The following is a 16,442-nucleotide window of genomic DNA, read 5'->3' on the forward strand; positions in this document are numbered from 1 at the left end:
TCAGACTGGCGCAGTTTACTCATATCCTCTTTGGATTTCCATAATTACCTGACACTGTGTGTGAAATGATTTGTCTGATTCCGTAGGGCTGCCTCTGATCTCCAGGCCACTTTTGAGCCCTGTAACCCAGGAGGCTCTGCCTGCACACAGTTGCTTGCTGCAGACATGGGAAAGGTAGCAGGAATCTGATGGGGAACCCCTTGCAGGCCGTTTATGGGGGGCAGGGAGCTTATTCACATCTGAGAGGGGCAGTGCTCAGTTCTTCTAAGGATGCTTTTCGGCAATTGGAATCACCATATTTAATGAATGCATTCATTCAAATAGCCCCTCTGGTTGAAGATACCTGTGTTTGAAAGGCCAACTTCTGGCCACAGTGAGTAAATGTTATCAGATAGGCAGAGGGTCAGGGGAGCTCAAAAGTCTCATCAGTTCCCAGGTCTTTCAGCAAGTATTCTCTGAAAACCTCACCTGGCAGGTTTTTTCCCTTCTCAATAAAATCTATTTTCTCTATTAATCATTTGGCTTTCCTCTTTCCCTTCCTCCCTTCCTCTCTCTGTTGTTTTCCTCCCTTCCTGCCTGCTCTTCCACCCCCATTTCCATTCTCTTATCCTCTCTCCTCCCTCCTTCCTTCCAGTGGCAGAGAAAAGAGCACAGTATTTTGTAGCCAAAATTAGATTCAAGTCCTTACTGTCTTTGTTGCTTATTTGTGGTGTGACATTCCGCAACTTTGAATTACATCTCCAGCAGCATTTCTTCTTGTGCACAAGGGACTACCATTGTCTGTCTCGAATAGTTATGGTGACAACGGAGTGTTTCTCAAACATTAGTGAGCATGACAGTCACCTAGAGAGGTAGGAAAAATGCAGATTCTCAAGACTCATACACATAGACTCCATCTACTTAGTCAAAGGCCCAGGTATCTGCATTTTAACAAGGTTCCCAGACTTCAAGGGTCCTAATTGGAGAAATACTGCATATGCTTAGTAGAATGAGATTTGTTGTAGATATTCAAAAGGTGGGAGCTATGATCATTATTTATTCAGTAAACATTTACTGAACATCTACTATGTACCAGGTATGATACCAGGCTCTGTAGATGTGTCCCACTTAATTCTTTTTATTTTATTTTATTTTATTAGTGAGAAAAACAGAGAAAGGGACAGATAGGGACAGACAGAGGGAGAGAGATGAGAAGCCTCAATTATTTGTTGCAACACCTTAGTTGTTCATTGATTGCTTTCTCATATGTACCTTGATTGGGAGAGGGGGCTACAGCCAAGCCAGTGACCCTTGCTCAAGCCAGCGACCTTGGGCTCAAGCCAGCGACCTTGAGCTTCAAGCCAGAGACCTGTGGGCTCAAGCTAGTGACCATGGAGTCATGCGTATGATCCCATGCTCAAGCCAGAAACCTTGCGCTCAAACTGGTGAGCCCATGCTCAAGCCAGCGACCTTGGGGTTTCGAACCTCGGTCTTCTGCATCCTAGACTGACGCTCTATCCACTACACCACTGCCTGGTCAGGCCCTACTTAATTTCTTTTACTATGAATTTAATTTGTCCTAGATGTATGCCTTGTCCCATCCCACTAGCTTTAAGTTTCTGGAGGGCACGACATAAATGTTAGAAGACATGAATTCTAATCCTGATTCTATTATTTATTATTTATAGAACTTTAGACAAGTCATTTTATTTTTCAGAACTTTATTTTCTTCATCAAAAATTGGAAAGGCAATGAGCATAGTGGTTAAAAGTCTGAAAGTTTGGAGTCTTTACTCTCATGATAAGTGTGTGATCTTAGGAAAGTAACTTGTGTTCTTTAAGCCTCACCTTCCTCTTACATAGAAAGGGAACTCATTTGTTCAACATTCATTCCTTCAATAAATATTTATTGAGCACTTATTACGTGACCAACACTGTGCTAGGTACTAAGAATACACTGGCGATTAGTAAGACAGATAGGGTCCCTGACTCAGTCAGCAGTTTAACCAATTCTACTGTGATCAATTCCGTTGTGATACATTTAAATAGCAGGAGCTAAGCTAGCCTGGGGATGTCAGAGAAGACTCCTGGGGTAGGGGATACTGAGCCCTGAGAGATGTGTGGTCATTACCTGGAAAAGAGAGACCTGGGATGGAAAGAAGCTGGACTCTTTTAAAGAGGTAAAGGGTTACCCATGTGGCCAAAACTGAGTGTACAAGGTCGCCCTCCTGTCTCACAGGTGTTTTCTGAAAGGATTAATGAGATAATAAAGTGCTTAGCACAGAGCTCAACACAGAGAAACATAATAATCAAGGAAGGAGATGACACATCTGGTTTATTGTAGACAATGTATGAACAACTTGTAAACCAAACATTCACAAATTAGCATTCATCAGAATCACCTGGAGGGTTTTTCAAACCAGATTGCTGGGTCCCACCTTAAGAGTTTCTGATTCAGTAGATCCAGCTTGAAGTAGATAATCTGCAATTCTATTCTAACAAGTTACCAGGTTACACTCTAACTCAGGGGTCCCCAAACTACTGCCGGCTCGCAGGCCACATGTGGCCCCCTGAGGCCATTTATCCGCCCCCCCCATGCACTTCCGGAAGGGGCACCTCTTTCATTGGTGGTCAGTGAGAGGAGCATAGTTCCCATTGAAATACTGGTCATTTTGTTGATTTAAATTTACTTGTTCTTTATTTTAAATATTGTATTTGTTCCCTTTTTGTTTTACTTTAAAATAAGATATGTGTAGTGTGCATAGGGATTTATTTGTTCATAGTTTTTTTTATAGTCTGGCCCTCCAATGGTCTGAGGGACAGTGAACTGGCCCCCTGTCTAAAAAGTTTGGGGACCCCTGCTCTAACTGCTGGTGTATGTGTGTATGTGTGTGTGTGTGGGGGGGGGGGTTGGGATTTGAGAACAACTAGTGTAAATTATAAGGTCCTAAATGCCTGTCAATCTAGGTTGAATCTCTCACAATGCTCAGGTCTAGACCCTGTACAGAACAACCGCTCCATAATTATTTGATAATACATACAGCGGTCCCTCATCTATCGTGGGGGGTTTAGGTTCCAGAATGCCTGCGATAGGTGAAAATCTGCGTAGTAGCGACCTTATATTTATTATTTATATATATATTTTAAGGCGTTATAATCCCTCCCCACACTCTTATGAACCTTTCTCACACTGTTATTAACCTTTCCCACACTTATTTTGCTTATTTTACCACAAAAATAATTAAAATAATAAATATATTAAAATACCTATATACAGCAAAATCCCGCAATATAGCCAAAAATCTGAGATCCAAAATTAGATATATACAATTTAAAAATCTGTCATACAGTGAGACCGCGAAAAGTGAAATGCAATATGGCAAGGGACAACTGTATTCTTTTGTGTGTGTGTGACAGAGACAGAGAGAGACAAAGAGAGGGACAGATAGGGACAGACAGACAGGAAGGGAGAGAGATGGGAAGCATCAGTTCTTTGTTGCGGCACCTTAGTTGTTCATTGATTGCTTTCTCCTATGTGTCTTGATTGGGGGGGGGGGAGTGGTTACAGCCGACCAAGTGACCCCTTGCTTAAGCCAGCAACCTTGGGCTCAAACTGGTGAGCCCTGCTCAAGCTGGCGACCTCGGGGATTCGAACCTGGTTTCTCTGAGTCCCAGTCAGATGCTCTATCCACTGTGCCACGGCCTGGTCAGGTTGATAATACATATTGTTTATATTTTCAAGGTGAGTAAAGGCCTTTGAAAATCTACATCCTTTCATTTATATCATATGAGATAAATTCTAGGACCAGAGAAGGTGAGGATGCCACCAAAGAAAGAAACAGCCTGAATGCAAGAGCTTCTCTTCTGGAGAACATACCATACTTTTGGAGCACTTTGTTGGAAAGCAGATAGATGAAAGGCTGCCCCTGAGAGTGGCTTACCGGGTATTCTCACGACCAAGACAACCTAGCCCTCATTACGTGTATCCTGAACATGTAAAATTTTCTTACTGAGTAAGTTGATTCTTGGAATAAACATATTTTTGAGTCATGAGATAAATTCAATGAAGTATAATCTTTTCAAAGAGAATATACCCCACCACAATTGCATATTATGCTTTATGTGGAAATGAGTGTATATGATATATTAATGTCCCTTGTTTTTACTGTTTAGTTTTTTAATCTTGACTTTTTAAAAAAAGATTTTATTTATTGATTTTTAGAGAGAGGACAGAGAGAGAGAGAAAGGGAGGAGCGGGAAACATCAACTGGTAGTATGTGCCTTGACTGGGCATGCGTAGGGTTTCAAACTGGCGACCACAGCAGAGACTTTATCCATTGTGACACCACAGGTCAGGCTATTTATTTATTTATAATATATGTAGGCCCCTCTTTTGTGGTAATAATAATAACTGAAATGAAAACGAGAGCTTATTTTATCAGTGTATCCCTGAGTCAGAGAGTGCTTTATACTAATCACCTTATTTGATCCTCACCACCATGTTAACAGGTTGATCTTGATTATTTCTATTTCATAGATGAGGAATCCAAGCAACAGAAAACTCTAGTAATTTGACACAGGTCCTAGAACTACTATTTAAACCAAGGCTGACTCCAGAGCTTGGGTACTTAATTACAGTGATGTGATGATTCATTTTTCCAAAAAAAAGAGAAAAATCAGTGTTGAAATGTAATAGTAACCCCTGAGAGCAGAATGCCCTGAGATGTGTTTAAATAATTGTCTATAGATAAACAATCTCTCCTTTTGACAAGAAAGCCCAACAATAACTTTTATGCTGGTTTCATATTTCAAGAGATAGACTAGGAATATCCCAAAACAGACTAAGAAAAAAAAAAAAAGCTGAGTCATTAGGGCCCTCCAGAAGGGAAGATACCTCTCTTAGGATCACAGATTTTAGCTTCAGTAGGAGGCAAAGGGCGTGTCTCTCAGGGACAGGGATGCGGGTAAGAAGAGTCTTGTTGCTTTATTTATTCACAATCCATATAGTTTACTAGATTTGGTTCTGCTAGTTAATTTAGCACCAGGACACTGGGCTAGGAAGGCTAGAGCAGACTCTCTAGGATAGTTATTTTGGGACATCCTCTCCCTGTTGCTTAGGATGCAGTGGCTCGAATATAAATACCGGGACCTTCCTGCTGGCAGGTTTTCGAAGAGAATGCCCAGCATCATGCTTCGTTCTCATCCACGCTCTCCCGTTTCCTAATAACTGTAAAGTGCAAAATAGGTTGCCAGGGCCTGGAGAAAGCGCAGCGCCTCCGAACACGCTTTTCCTCTTTCTCTATCCCGGGGTGCGATCTCAGCGTTTCTGGGGCCCGAGCCCGCTCCACGGCTGGGGAAAGGGACGCGTCGCTCCAGACAGCTGGGCAGAGCGGGGGTGTCACCCGCGCGACCACGTCGCTCCGAGATCCCCTGGGTGTCCACTCCCGCGGCGCGCGAGGTCCTCAGCAGCCACGCGCGCCACCCCCGCCAGCCCGCGCCACGCTCCGCCCTGGACGCCGTTGGTCCCGGCGCCGGGGTGCGCGCGGGTGGGAGCGGGCCCAGCTCAGCCTGATTTACGGCTCTGCTGAAAACCGCTTCGCTCCCGCAGCAGAAGCACCGGCCGCAGTGGCAGCCGCAGCAGCAGCAGAAGCAGCTGCAGCTGCAGCAACAAGTCGGGTAAGTGGCGGCCGCCGGGCGTGTGCGCCTGCCGCCGGGCCCCGGGGGCGCGGCAGAGGGGGCAGATCGAGGCTGGAAACGAGGTCCCCTCACCTCACCGTGATGGGGAGTTGGGCTTCTTGGCACTCACCTGCAGGAACTCGTGAGCGCACATTTCCACTTGGGCACTCGGGGGCTGGCATGCTGCGAGGCGGGAGCGGGGAGAGCTGGGACCCCAGAGGCGGGGCTCCTTGCCTTCCCATCTCAGGTAAAGGAAATTTGAGCTTTTCTGCTACCGCTGTGGACTGGGGTTTCCACTGGGCCCTTAAAAAGCTTGTATACTCCCGCTTCCAGAATGCCACCCCTTACGTACCCTTACCCCCTAGAACCCTGCCTTCCCCTTCCTTCACCTCTCAGCTGCATTTTCCGCCAGGGTTTGCATCCCGTCCCAGAAAACCGGCGGTTAAACAGCCCAGTGTAGCACAGGAAGAGGGAGCTGCCAGAGGCTTATTCACCTGGAATCTTTGCCTATCTGGCAACCATGTGCACTTTTGCTTTTGAAGAGGTTGAAGGTCCAATAACAACACGTTTCAACCTAGACCCTTAGCTGAGTTCCTTCTTTTGGAGGCCCAATGCTTCTTACATTAAGTAGAAATCATTCCTGGCAGAAAATAGAGATTGTGCTACTTGCAGAATAATTTGCTAGCAGTCATCTGTTGCTAGGCCTGAGATAAGAAATTCCTACTAGGAAATAAGAACTTCCTGTTATTAATAGAGTTAGGCTGATGATGCCTACCTGGTTCAAACACTGGCCATCTCTAGAGGTTGTCTTTGATGTCTAGAGATTAATCCTTAAAATAGGATCAGACAAATCCATTCAGAACACTATTTTAATAAAGTCTTGGCCATGGCCTCACTTAGATCAAATAATATTTGACACATTGGGTTCCTAAATTTTATTTTATCCAGTATTTAAAGCCATTGTTCTTTATGACAACACTTTGATTTATGTCATCACAGCAATAATTAAAGGACAAAATTAAGGGGAAAAATCACAGGTTGAAAAAATTTCAGCTGATCATGTGCTGAAATACCACAGCACCTAGTTTGAATAATATCTTTCCTAAAGACCACTGAGCTTGCTCCTTTGGGACCTGTTTTGACAATTCATACTGAGTTTTCCTCATTTTTTGAATTTATGCTTTTCAGGTTGTTAGTAAAGTAAGGCACGATTTTGCAGTTAATATACTAAATTCAGGAGGGCAGGAAACTTGAATCCTCTTCTGGGTCTGCCATTATTCCATCTGGCCTTGAATGAATTACTTTACCTCTGTGCTCTAGTTTCCTCATCTGTAAAAGACGCACTCTTTTTATCTTCACTAAGCATGGGCAGACTTTTTCTGTAAAGTCCGGGTAGTAAGTATTTTTGTCTTTGCAGGTCAGGGAGTCAGTTTAGTGCAAAAGCAGCAGTAGACAATACGGAACTGAGTGGCTGTAGCTGGATTTGGCCCAAGGATTGTATGTTTGAATTTTATAAGATTATATGCAAAAGTCACTTGAAACCAAGAAATACCTCTGCCCTCATGGAGATGAGCAACAGCAGTCATTTCAGTGGCATTTTTTAAGCAGACATGTAAACTACCTGTTTTATTTTCCCCTGCTTAGGACTTCTAGAGTAATGCAACAGAAGGCTTTTGAAGAAAGCAGATACCCCTGGCAGGAGTCTTTGGAGAATGTTGCTGTGTGTCTGCCATTCCGCTGCCCAAGGTGTGGAGACCATACCAGATTTAGAAGCCTGTCGTCGTTGAGGGCCCATCTGGAATTCAGTCACAGCTACCAGGAAAGAACCCTCTTGACAAAATGCAGCCTCTTTCCATCCCTCAAAGATACAGACCTAGTCATTTCCTCAGAACCCCTGAAACAGGGAAAATTGCAGAGCTGTGGCAACGTGGTGAAGCAGAAACCCAGCTATGTTAACTTGTATAGCATTTCACACGAACACTCCAAGGACAGGAAGCCATTTGAGGTGGTGGCAGAGAGACCTGTGTCCTACGTGCAGACCTACACTGCCGTGGACCTACGTGCTGACTCTCTGGATGAGCCTCGGTCCAGTCCTGGACTTCCCACCCCAGACACCAAAGCTGCTTTCGAGGCCCATGTCAGAGAAAAATTCAATCAGATGGTCGAGGCCGTGGACAGGACCATTGAGAAGAGAATTGATAAACTCACCAAAGAGTTGGCCCAGAAAACTGCAGAGCTGTTGGAAGTCCGGGCAGCTTTTGTCCAGCTGACTCAGAAAAAGCAGGAAGTTCAGAGACGAGAACGGGCTCTGAACAGACAGGTGGATGTGGCCGTGGAGATGATCGCGGGGCTGAGGCAACGTCTGACGGAATCCGAGGAGGAGCTTCTCAGGAAAGAAGAGTAAGTGGCACTAACCCCTGTGCTTTGGGCACCCACCCCCAGGTTATAAGCACATGTTAAGCAAGGTTTGGTTTTTATTACTTTCAGGTACCTTGACTGCATATCTCATTGATATATATAGTTGAATGTGGGAGGCACGGAGCTTTTAATATCACTTACCCCTCTTTGCGTCTGGTCTGCAGCTCAGCAACCTGAAAGTCGGTGTCTAATTCCTTGTCACCTTGGAAACTGTAAAGAACAGAAAATGTTTTGAAAGAGAGGAGTAGTGCCTTGTTTTAGTGGTGGGTGCCTTCCTAGCACCCACTGTGAGCGGGGGCGTTGACTGGGAGGGTAGAAGGGATGTGCTGGGAGCCTTACTTCTTGACAATCTTCATGTGATAATGTCAAGAACATGATTTGCTGTATTATTCAAGTATAAAAGTATGCTCTGAATACAAATAATTTTGGCTTCTTTGCCATTTTGGATTATCTGCTGCCTGCTGTAGTTAAATGCCAATTGCTGAGAATCCATTCAGTGAACATTTTTTATTTGGAAGAAATAGACTGTAGGTAACCCAGAGAGAAAACTTTCTGATATTGCTGTGCTTCTGGGATTGAAGTGTAAGGATTTTCTTTTGGTAAGATGTTCCGTCATGCTAGAGTAAGTCATGATGACTGCTTGCAAGGAGTTGACACTGGTTTTCATAAGTTGTAGGTTATCAGCTAATAATTTAACAATCATCAAACTTGGAAAAGCATTTCCTTATCAGTAGTTATGGATTCAGCCCAAACTAAAAAGGTATACAAAATAATATAGTATATTTCCCAAGTGTAGAATGTTGGATTTAGTTTTAATTAATTTTTTATTGAATTTATTCAGTTTCAGGTGTGAAACTCATTAAATCATCTTCTGGACACTGCATTGTGTGCCTATTGCCCCAAAGTCTCTTTTGTCCCCATTTTACCCCCTGTGCCCACTTCAGCATACCCCCACCCCCTTTCCCTATGGCTGTCACCACACTGTTGTGTGTCTACATGTTATATATATATATACACACACATATGTATGATTTAATTAAAAAATTTTTTTTATTTAGAAAATTAAATTTAACAGAGTGACAGTGATCAATATGAGTATATAGGTTTCAGGTAAACATTTCTATAGCATTTGAACTATTGATTATGTTGTGTGCCCATCATCCAAAGTCAAATCATTTTCTGTCAATGTATATTTGTCCCTCTTTACTCCCTTCTTCCCCCTGCCATTTCTTCCCCCCTATCAGCCTCCCCCTGGTAACCACTTCACTTTTATCTATGCCCGCGAGTCTCAGTTTTATATCCCACCTGTGTGTGAAATCATGCAGTTCTTAGCTTTTTCTGATTTACTTATTTCACTCAGTATAATGTTCTCAAGATCGATCCATGTTGTCGTAAATGGCAATATGACATCATTTATTATGGCTGAGTAGTGTTCTGTTGTATATATGTACCACATCTTCTTTATCCAATCCTCTGTTGAAGGGCACTTTGGTTGTTTCCATGCCTTGGCTGCTGTGAATAATGCTGCAGTGAACATGAGGTGCACGTGTCTTTATGTACCAGTGTTTTCGAGTTTTTCGAGTAGATACCCAGCAGAGGGATTGCTGGGTCATATGGTAGAACTAGTCTTACTTTTCTGAGGAACCACCATACTTTCTTCCATAATGGTTGTACTAGTTTGCATTCTCACCAGCAATGAATGAGGGCTCCTTATCCCCAACACTTATTATTACCTGTCTTGTTGATAATAGCCAATCTAACAGGTGTGAGGTAGTATCTCATTGTAGTTTTGACTTGCATTTTTCTAATGGTTAGTGAAGATGAGCATCTTTTCATGTATCTGTTGGCCATTTGTATGTTTTCTTCCAGAAGTGTCTGTTCAGGTCCTCTCCTCATTTTTTAATTGGATTGTTTGCTTGTTTGTTGCTGAGCTTTGTGAGTTCTTTATATATTTTGAATATTAACCCCTGATCAGAGCTGTTGTTTGCAAATATCATCTACTATTTAGTTGGCTGTTTGTTTTATTATCAGTTTCTTTTGCTGTGTAGAAGTTTTTTAGTTTGATATAGTCCCATTCACTTATTTTTGTCTTTATTTCCCATACATTTGGGGTCAAATTCATAAAGGATTCTCTATGGCCAAGGTCCATGAGTTTAGTACCTATGTTTTCTTCTATGTAATTTATTGTTTCAGATCTTATATTTAGGTCTTTGGTCCATTTTGAATTAATTTTTTGTGCAGGGGGACAAACTGTAGTCAAGTTTCATTGTTTTGCATGTGGCTTTCCAATTTTTCCCAGTACCATTTATTGAAGAAGCTTTCTTTTCTCCATTGTGTGTTCATGGCTCCTTCATTGTGGTTTTATTTCTGGGCTCTTGATTTTGTTCCATTGGTCTGTCTGTCTGTTTTTCTGCCAATACCCTGCTGTTTTGATTATCATGGTTCTATAGTATAACTTGAAGTCAAATTATACTGGCTAGAACTTCCAGAACTATGATGATTTAATTTTAAAAGGAGGCTTGGAGTTCTTAGAATGAAAGGACATAAAAATTGGTAAACTAAAACATCCTGGAAGGGAAGTTTACAAATAATTTAAGTTCTGTTATAGAGATTTGCTTAATTTCATTCTTTCTCTTCCCCGTGACACTCTTCTGTAAGTGCCGTCTTTCAAAATGTAGTAATTAGAACTTCCTCCATTTGGTAAGAGGCTGAGAAACCCTGTATATGAAAGAGAGCGTCACTCATTATCACTCAATGCTTACATTCTGTGTAGAAGGGAAGCCTGCTCAGCTCCACTGGGCATTTTTCCAATTACATAGTGAGGATGGAATTGAAGCAGCCACTGATTTGCTCTAATCTTAGGGAAATGCTATCTAATGAAAAAATGTTTTTCACTAATTGCGTTTCCTGGTGGGAATTTAAGCACCTTAACCCGTATGGCCACCAGGGTAACAAACATCGCACCACTGGAAAAATGGCAGATAGGGTTCCCCTGTGTATATAAAAAAGCTTAGTATTAGTTTTGTGGTATTTCTGTTTGATTCAAGAGCCGTGAATTTAAAAGGTAACCAAATGTTTGCATTTATTTATTTGTTGTATTTTATTTATTATATCTAGAAGTAATAATGGATGTGGTATTTGGTGTGGTTGTGTAGAGTATGGAAAGACAATATGATGGCAGGAGGATCATATGGTTAGCTGTAGGTCATGCTCAAGGATCTAACTTATATTTTGAATAGTGGATTCAAGATGCTTTATCATTAAAAAGAACTGGTTAACAAGAGTAAAAGTGGGTCATGCATAGGTCAATAATGATAATATGTTATGGTTAATCCAATGCTATCACTTGAGGACCAGTTGAAAAACTAATACATATTTGTAAAAAAATTAACATGGTAGAATTGTATGTGTTAAATGTCCTCCCTCCTCTCTAAGCATAGCCTCCCCCATCCTCTGGAGATAGCCACTGTTTAGTTCAGTGAAGGTCCTTCTAGAGTCTAATTTGGTCTTCTAGTCTAATGGTTTTCTAGAATCTAGACCTTTCTTATGCGCATGTAACCCTGTGTACTTTATACACACAGTTACTGTGTTTTTCCAAATGGAATCATTACACATATTATCTGCCACTTGTGTGTGGAGTTTGTTTTTTGTTTGACTATAGTATATTGTAGGCATCTTTCATACACTAAACATAGAATTCGGCCATTCCTTTTGGCTATTGGGTGGTGTTCCATGCTGTGGATGCACCACAGATGATTTAATCAGCTTGCTATTGATGAATACTGGTTTTGTTCCATTTTAAAAATAGTGTCTCTGTTGACATCCTTGTACATATATCTTTGTTCACGTTTTTGTGAATATATCTGGGGGTAGATTATGAGTTGATTTTTAATATGACATTTTTGGACAACCAGAACAAAGAAAGCAATGTCATTAAAAAACAAAGAACACTTTAAATGAAAATAAGGGAAACGGCCTTAACTTTTTAAACATAAAGTCTTCATTTTTTTAAGCCTTCAATTGGCCCGTTTCATCAGTTTCTGTATTCAAGCCTCAAATAATCATTTTTTTTTCTCTACATAAAATAGGAGTCTTGTTTCCAGGAAGGACAGTGGAGGTCTTGGTTTGAGATAGCTATTATGGCCTTTGCCCTCTCTACAATGTCCAGCCTCCCTGCGGCCCCCACTGCACCCCCAGCCACCTAGAATGGGGAGGCAGAGCGAGCCAGCTGCCCAGCTGCCACACCACTGAAACTGGGTTGATTTGACTAGACCTACCTGGCTGGGTCATGCCCCTTCTCTCCTTAGCGCTTCCTCACAGAGCTGAGCCTTCCACCGAACCCATGACTTGACAGATGTGGGAAGCTGCTGTTTGGCCGAGGAACCTACCAAGAGCTGTGTGCTCCTGTGAAACCTCCTTAAAGGAGTTCTCATAGCCCATTTGTGAGAGAAAGTAGGCTGTTAAAGTACCATTTGAAATTGACTTAAACTCCAGGAACGCTTTGAGACACAGATGGTAGATTTGGTTAAAAAAAAAAAAAAGCAAACATTTAGTATTTAATAATCACATGAGTTTCTCTTGCCTATGGATTTTTCCCTTAACTTTAAAATTATTTCTTTCAAAATGAAATAAAGGACTGAGGGTCGATTCTATCTCAAGGCCGTCTGTAGACTGAAGCACCTCAGGTTGTAGAAGTCATGTATATGCTTTGTAACAGAGGAGATTGCTTGAATTGTCATTATTTTGTACCTCTGTGCTGGTGAAACTTGATGTACTTTTGTAGAGACTTACCTGTATGCTTCTGGAGACAATTCAAGAAAGAAAATTCTCATTGTCATCACAAAGTCTGTGCAATGTAAAAAGTCCTATGGAAACAGGTATTTACTTATTCAAGAGTATTCAGGGCTGTAGGGTAGTGCTGCCTGTAATCAGGTAAATCAATCCTGGCCAACCTTGCAGTGAGGTATCCCTTAACAAGAAAGGCTGGCTGTGGGGAGTAGCTGATTCCTGGCCGTGTTGGTCACCTGGGGTTTGGAGAACATCAGTGTAATAACAGTAATCCTAAATTTACTTGCACGTTTTTCTGATGGTAAGTTTGGAAAATCCTGTCTGAGCACCTGTGATATGCCCAGCTCTGTACACCGTGTGAGGTGTGTGGAACATAAAATTCTTGGGATTTTTCCCTAAGGGGCTTGTACTCTACATGGGAAGAAATCAGTATATTCATGAACACTTTCATGTTCAAACCCAGGGCGTTGAGCAAGTACTTAAATATAAGCCATGGTTTCAAAGTTGATGAAAAGTTAGACAACAGACTTTTCTACTTAAGACGCCACACTGAAGGAGTGAGAGCAAAGAGCAGAATTTGCATCGGTAGCCAGAGGATAGTCACCTTGAAGGAGAGCAGGGAGTTTAAAGATGACCCCTGAGGGGACTGTAATTTTAGTACTGGAAAGTATCCCCTCTCTCCTTCAGGATGACACCCTCATTTTACAGATGTGGAAAGTAAGGCCCAAAGCAGTGGAATTACTACTCACTCAAAGACAAAAATTTGGTGTCAAAGCTGAAATTGGAACCCAAACTCCCTGTCTTTCTGCTGAGTGTTTTTTCTATTAATTCAATATGTCTCAGCCAGACTTGAAAATGTGCTCTTTGTCCAAAGCATCAAAACTTAAGTAATGCTGAATCAAGGCTTATTTTGGAATGGGCTTGCTTCTTTGCTATTTTGAAAGGGCTGCCAGGATGACATCATTTATTTTTCAGATGTGATTAAAGAAAATGTCAGCTGGCATCATAGGTGTTGAGAAGTGGGGAAATAGTGGCGTCATTAGGTACGGTTATGATATTGAGCTTCTGGAGTACCAGCCCAGGACTTTTAACTTAAAACGAGGGCTTTAATGCATGTCCTTGCCCAGTTGGGGTGGAACAAGCGGTGGTTGCAGTTGAAGGGCCTCTTTGTAATTCCATCTTCAGTTTCCATCCTGCTTCCTTGTGAGTTATGACACAATCTTTTCCCTTCTTCCTTCATCATTTGCCCTGTTCTCCAGAGTGGAGTCAACAGCAGAAGACAAATCTTTATTGAGGGGGCGCTGACTGCCAGTAGTGTTCTAGAATCTGGTCAAACAAGAGGTCGACCAAATGAGTCCAGATCCGGCTTTCATGGCAGGAATGCACCAGAAGGTAAAATAGACATTGACCAGATAGATCATCAGGAGTATGATAAAAGAGACCTATAGGGGTGGCCTGACCTAGGTGATGTCCATTTGGGTTTCAATCCAAAGCTGGTTGTGGAGCACTGGCCTTTCAAAGGCAAGTTTGATTTGATAACTTGCTTTGCAGAGCCGAACCCTCTTGCCACTTAAATGCATCTTTCCCATTTTTGATGAGCTAAAGCAGTGAGTAAGCAACTTGGTCTCCAAGCTGATGCTGAGCTACGAAGCAGGCCGAGAGAAATCATGTTAGATATAGAGTTCAGTGGGACAGGAAGGGGTCATTTGCTGCACATTTTAATGCATTTATATCATGGGGGGAGGTCCTCTTTTTCCAGGGTATGTTCCATGAAGACATAAACTATCGTAGGAAAATCTGATATCAGATATGTCCTCTGAGGGATATCACATGGTGAAATTTGGAGACCTAATTTTTTTTTCTGTTTTTCTGTTTCTCATTTTCTCACTCTCTCCCTCTTCTCCCCCCACAACCCCCCCACACACAGATTTTTAGCCCGAGAAGCTTAGAATGTAAGTGTTGATCTATTTAGAACCAATAAGTATAATTTGACTTTCTCATTTTTTAAATCCTTAATGAGGAATATATACTTCTTGGTTGATTCAAAGAAGCCAAGAAAGAAAGATTAGGCAAAGCAGAGGGCTGACAAAAGTAGAGATGTTATGGCCCCAGATGTGCGGCAGGTGCACATTCCACCCCATGGGCCCCTTGGGGTGCACAGGAGTGGACCCCGGGCTGCAAGTTTGCCGCCAGCTTCCTGGTGCTCAGAGACGGTTGAGTCTGACTTTGGGGTTTACCTTGTGGCTGGCATTACAGTCTTTCTGAAGTGCTCTGTGATCAATGGCTAGACTATTTTTAGCCGGAGGTATTTTTACCATATACCTCTGAAGAGGTTCATAAATCAGTAATGTAAAATGAAATTTAAATAACTTAGTAGAGCTTTGCCTTTGGGAGGAGAAGCTGATATTAAAATGTTGTTTAAGAGTAGAAGAAAGGCATCAATTTTAGATCCTACCCTCCCTCCTATTAAGATGTACCTGTATTGTAGGTTGCTTATTGGTTTTATGCCTTAGTACTTGTCTGAAAAAAGATAAAAAGAAACCTAAAGATCTTTTCATCAGTTCAAGATTTTCAACTAGAGATGTAGTTGCGCATTTCATGCATTCAGCAGAAATTTTTGAGGCCCTACTATGCGCTGGCCTCATAGTAGGTGCTGGGGGTATGACAGTGAAGGAGCAGGCAGGGTCCCTGATTTGATTTAATTTAATTTTATTTTTGAGAGAGAGAGAGAGAGGGACAGACAGGAAGAGAGAAAGATGAGAAGAATCAAGGGCACCTTAGTTGTTCATTGATTGCTTTCTCATGTGCCTTGATAGGGGGCGGGGTGCTCCCGCTGAGCCAGTGACCTCTTGCTCAAACTAGTGTGTGACCTTGGGCTTAAAGCCAGTGACCATGGGGTCATGTCCATGATCCCACGCTCAAGCCTGCAACCTTTGGGGTCATGTCTATGATCCCACGCTCAAGCCAGTGACCCCTCGCTCAAGCTGGTGAGCCTGCGCTCAAGCCAACCTGGGTCCTCAGCATCCCAGGTGAATGTTCTGTCCACTGCTCCACTGCCTGGTCAGGCTGGGTCCCTAATTTTACTCACTGATTTTACACAGCAGGTCACCTAAGCCACACCTAGCCTTGTTTCTGGGAAAGCTCAGAAGGAGAATCCTAATGTTGGAGGGACCAGTAAGAGTGGGTGCTTGGGAACAGCAGGTGGCGGGACCCTGAAGGAGGAACAGCATGTGCAAAAGAAATTTATCTGGCTGAATGGAGTTCACTGATGCTGGAGCAGAGAGCTATGTGATATACATTAATGAGGCCCAAGGAACATAAAACTACAGGATGGCCATGAAAGCTGAAAATATGGGGGAATATTTAAACATAATATTTATGTAGATTACAGTATATGATATGATGGGTATGTTAACCCTCATTAACAATACAGAGTGCAATGCCTGTATAAAGTCAAAATGAAAACCACTGTTAATGTGTATTTCCCTCGATCTCTTTGCCTGCTCTCATGTGTGTTGTTCACATGATAGTATGTCTTGGATTTTTCTGAATGAATCTGTCTTTAATCCACCTCAGAATAAG

The 16,442-nt window shown here is 42.3% G+C and overlaps 1 protein-coding gene across 1 annotated transcript in view; it reads left to right on the forward strand.

Annotated features, from left to right (window-relative positions):
- The first annotated feature begins 5,520 nt into the window (after positions 1 to 5,520).
- ZNF365 (zinc finger protein 365) overlaps positions 5,521 to 16,442 on the forward strand; it is a 33,762-nt gene continuing 22,840 nt past the window's right edge. The window contains exons 1-2 of the mRNA XM_066243593.1: positions 5,521 to 5,654; positions 7,299 to 8,054. Coding sequence (XP_066099690.1) covers positions 7,312 to 8,054 — 743 coding nt within the window. The 5' untranslated portion in view covers positions 5,521 to 5,654; positions 7,299 to 7,311. The remainder of the gene's footprint in view (positions 5,655 to 7,298; positions 8,055 to 16,442) is intronic.

Source organism: Saccopteryx bilineata, chromosome 9 (assembly GCF_036850765.1).
Source record: "Saccopteryx bilineata isolate mSacBil1 chromosome 9, mSacBil1_pri_phased_curated, whole genome shotgun sequence".
Lineage (NCBI taxonomy): Eukaryota > Metazoa > Chordata > Mammalia > Chiroptera > Emballonuridae > Saccopteryx > Saccopteryx bilineata.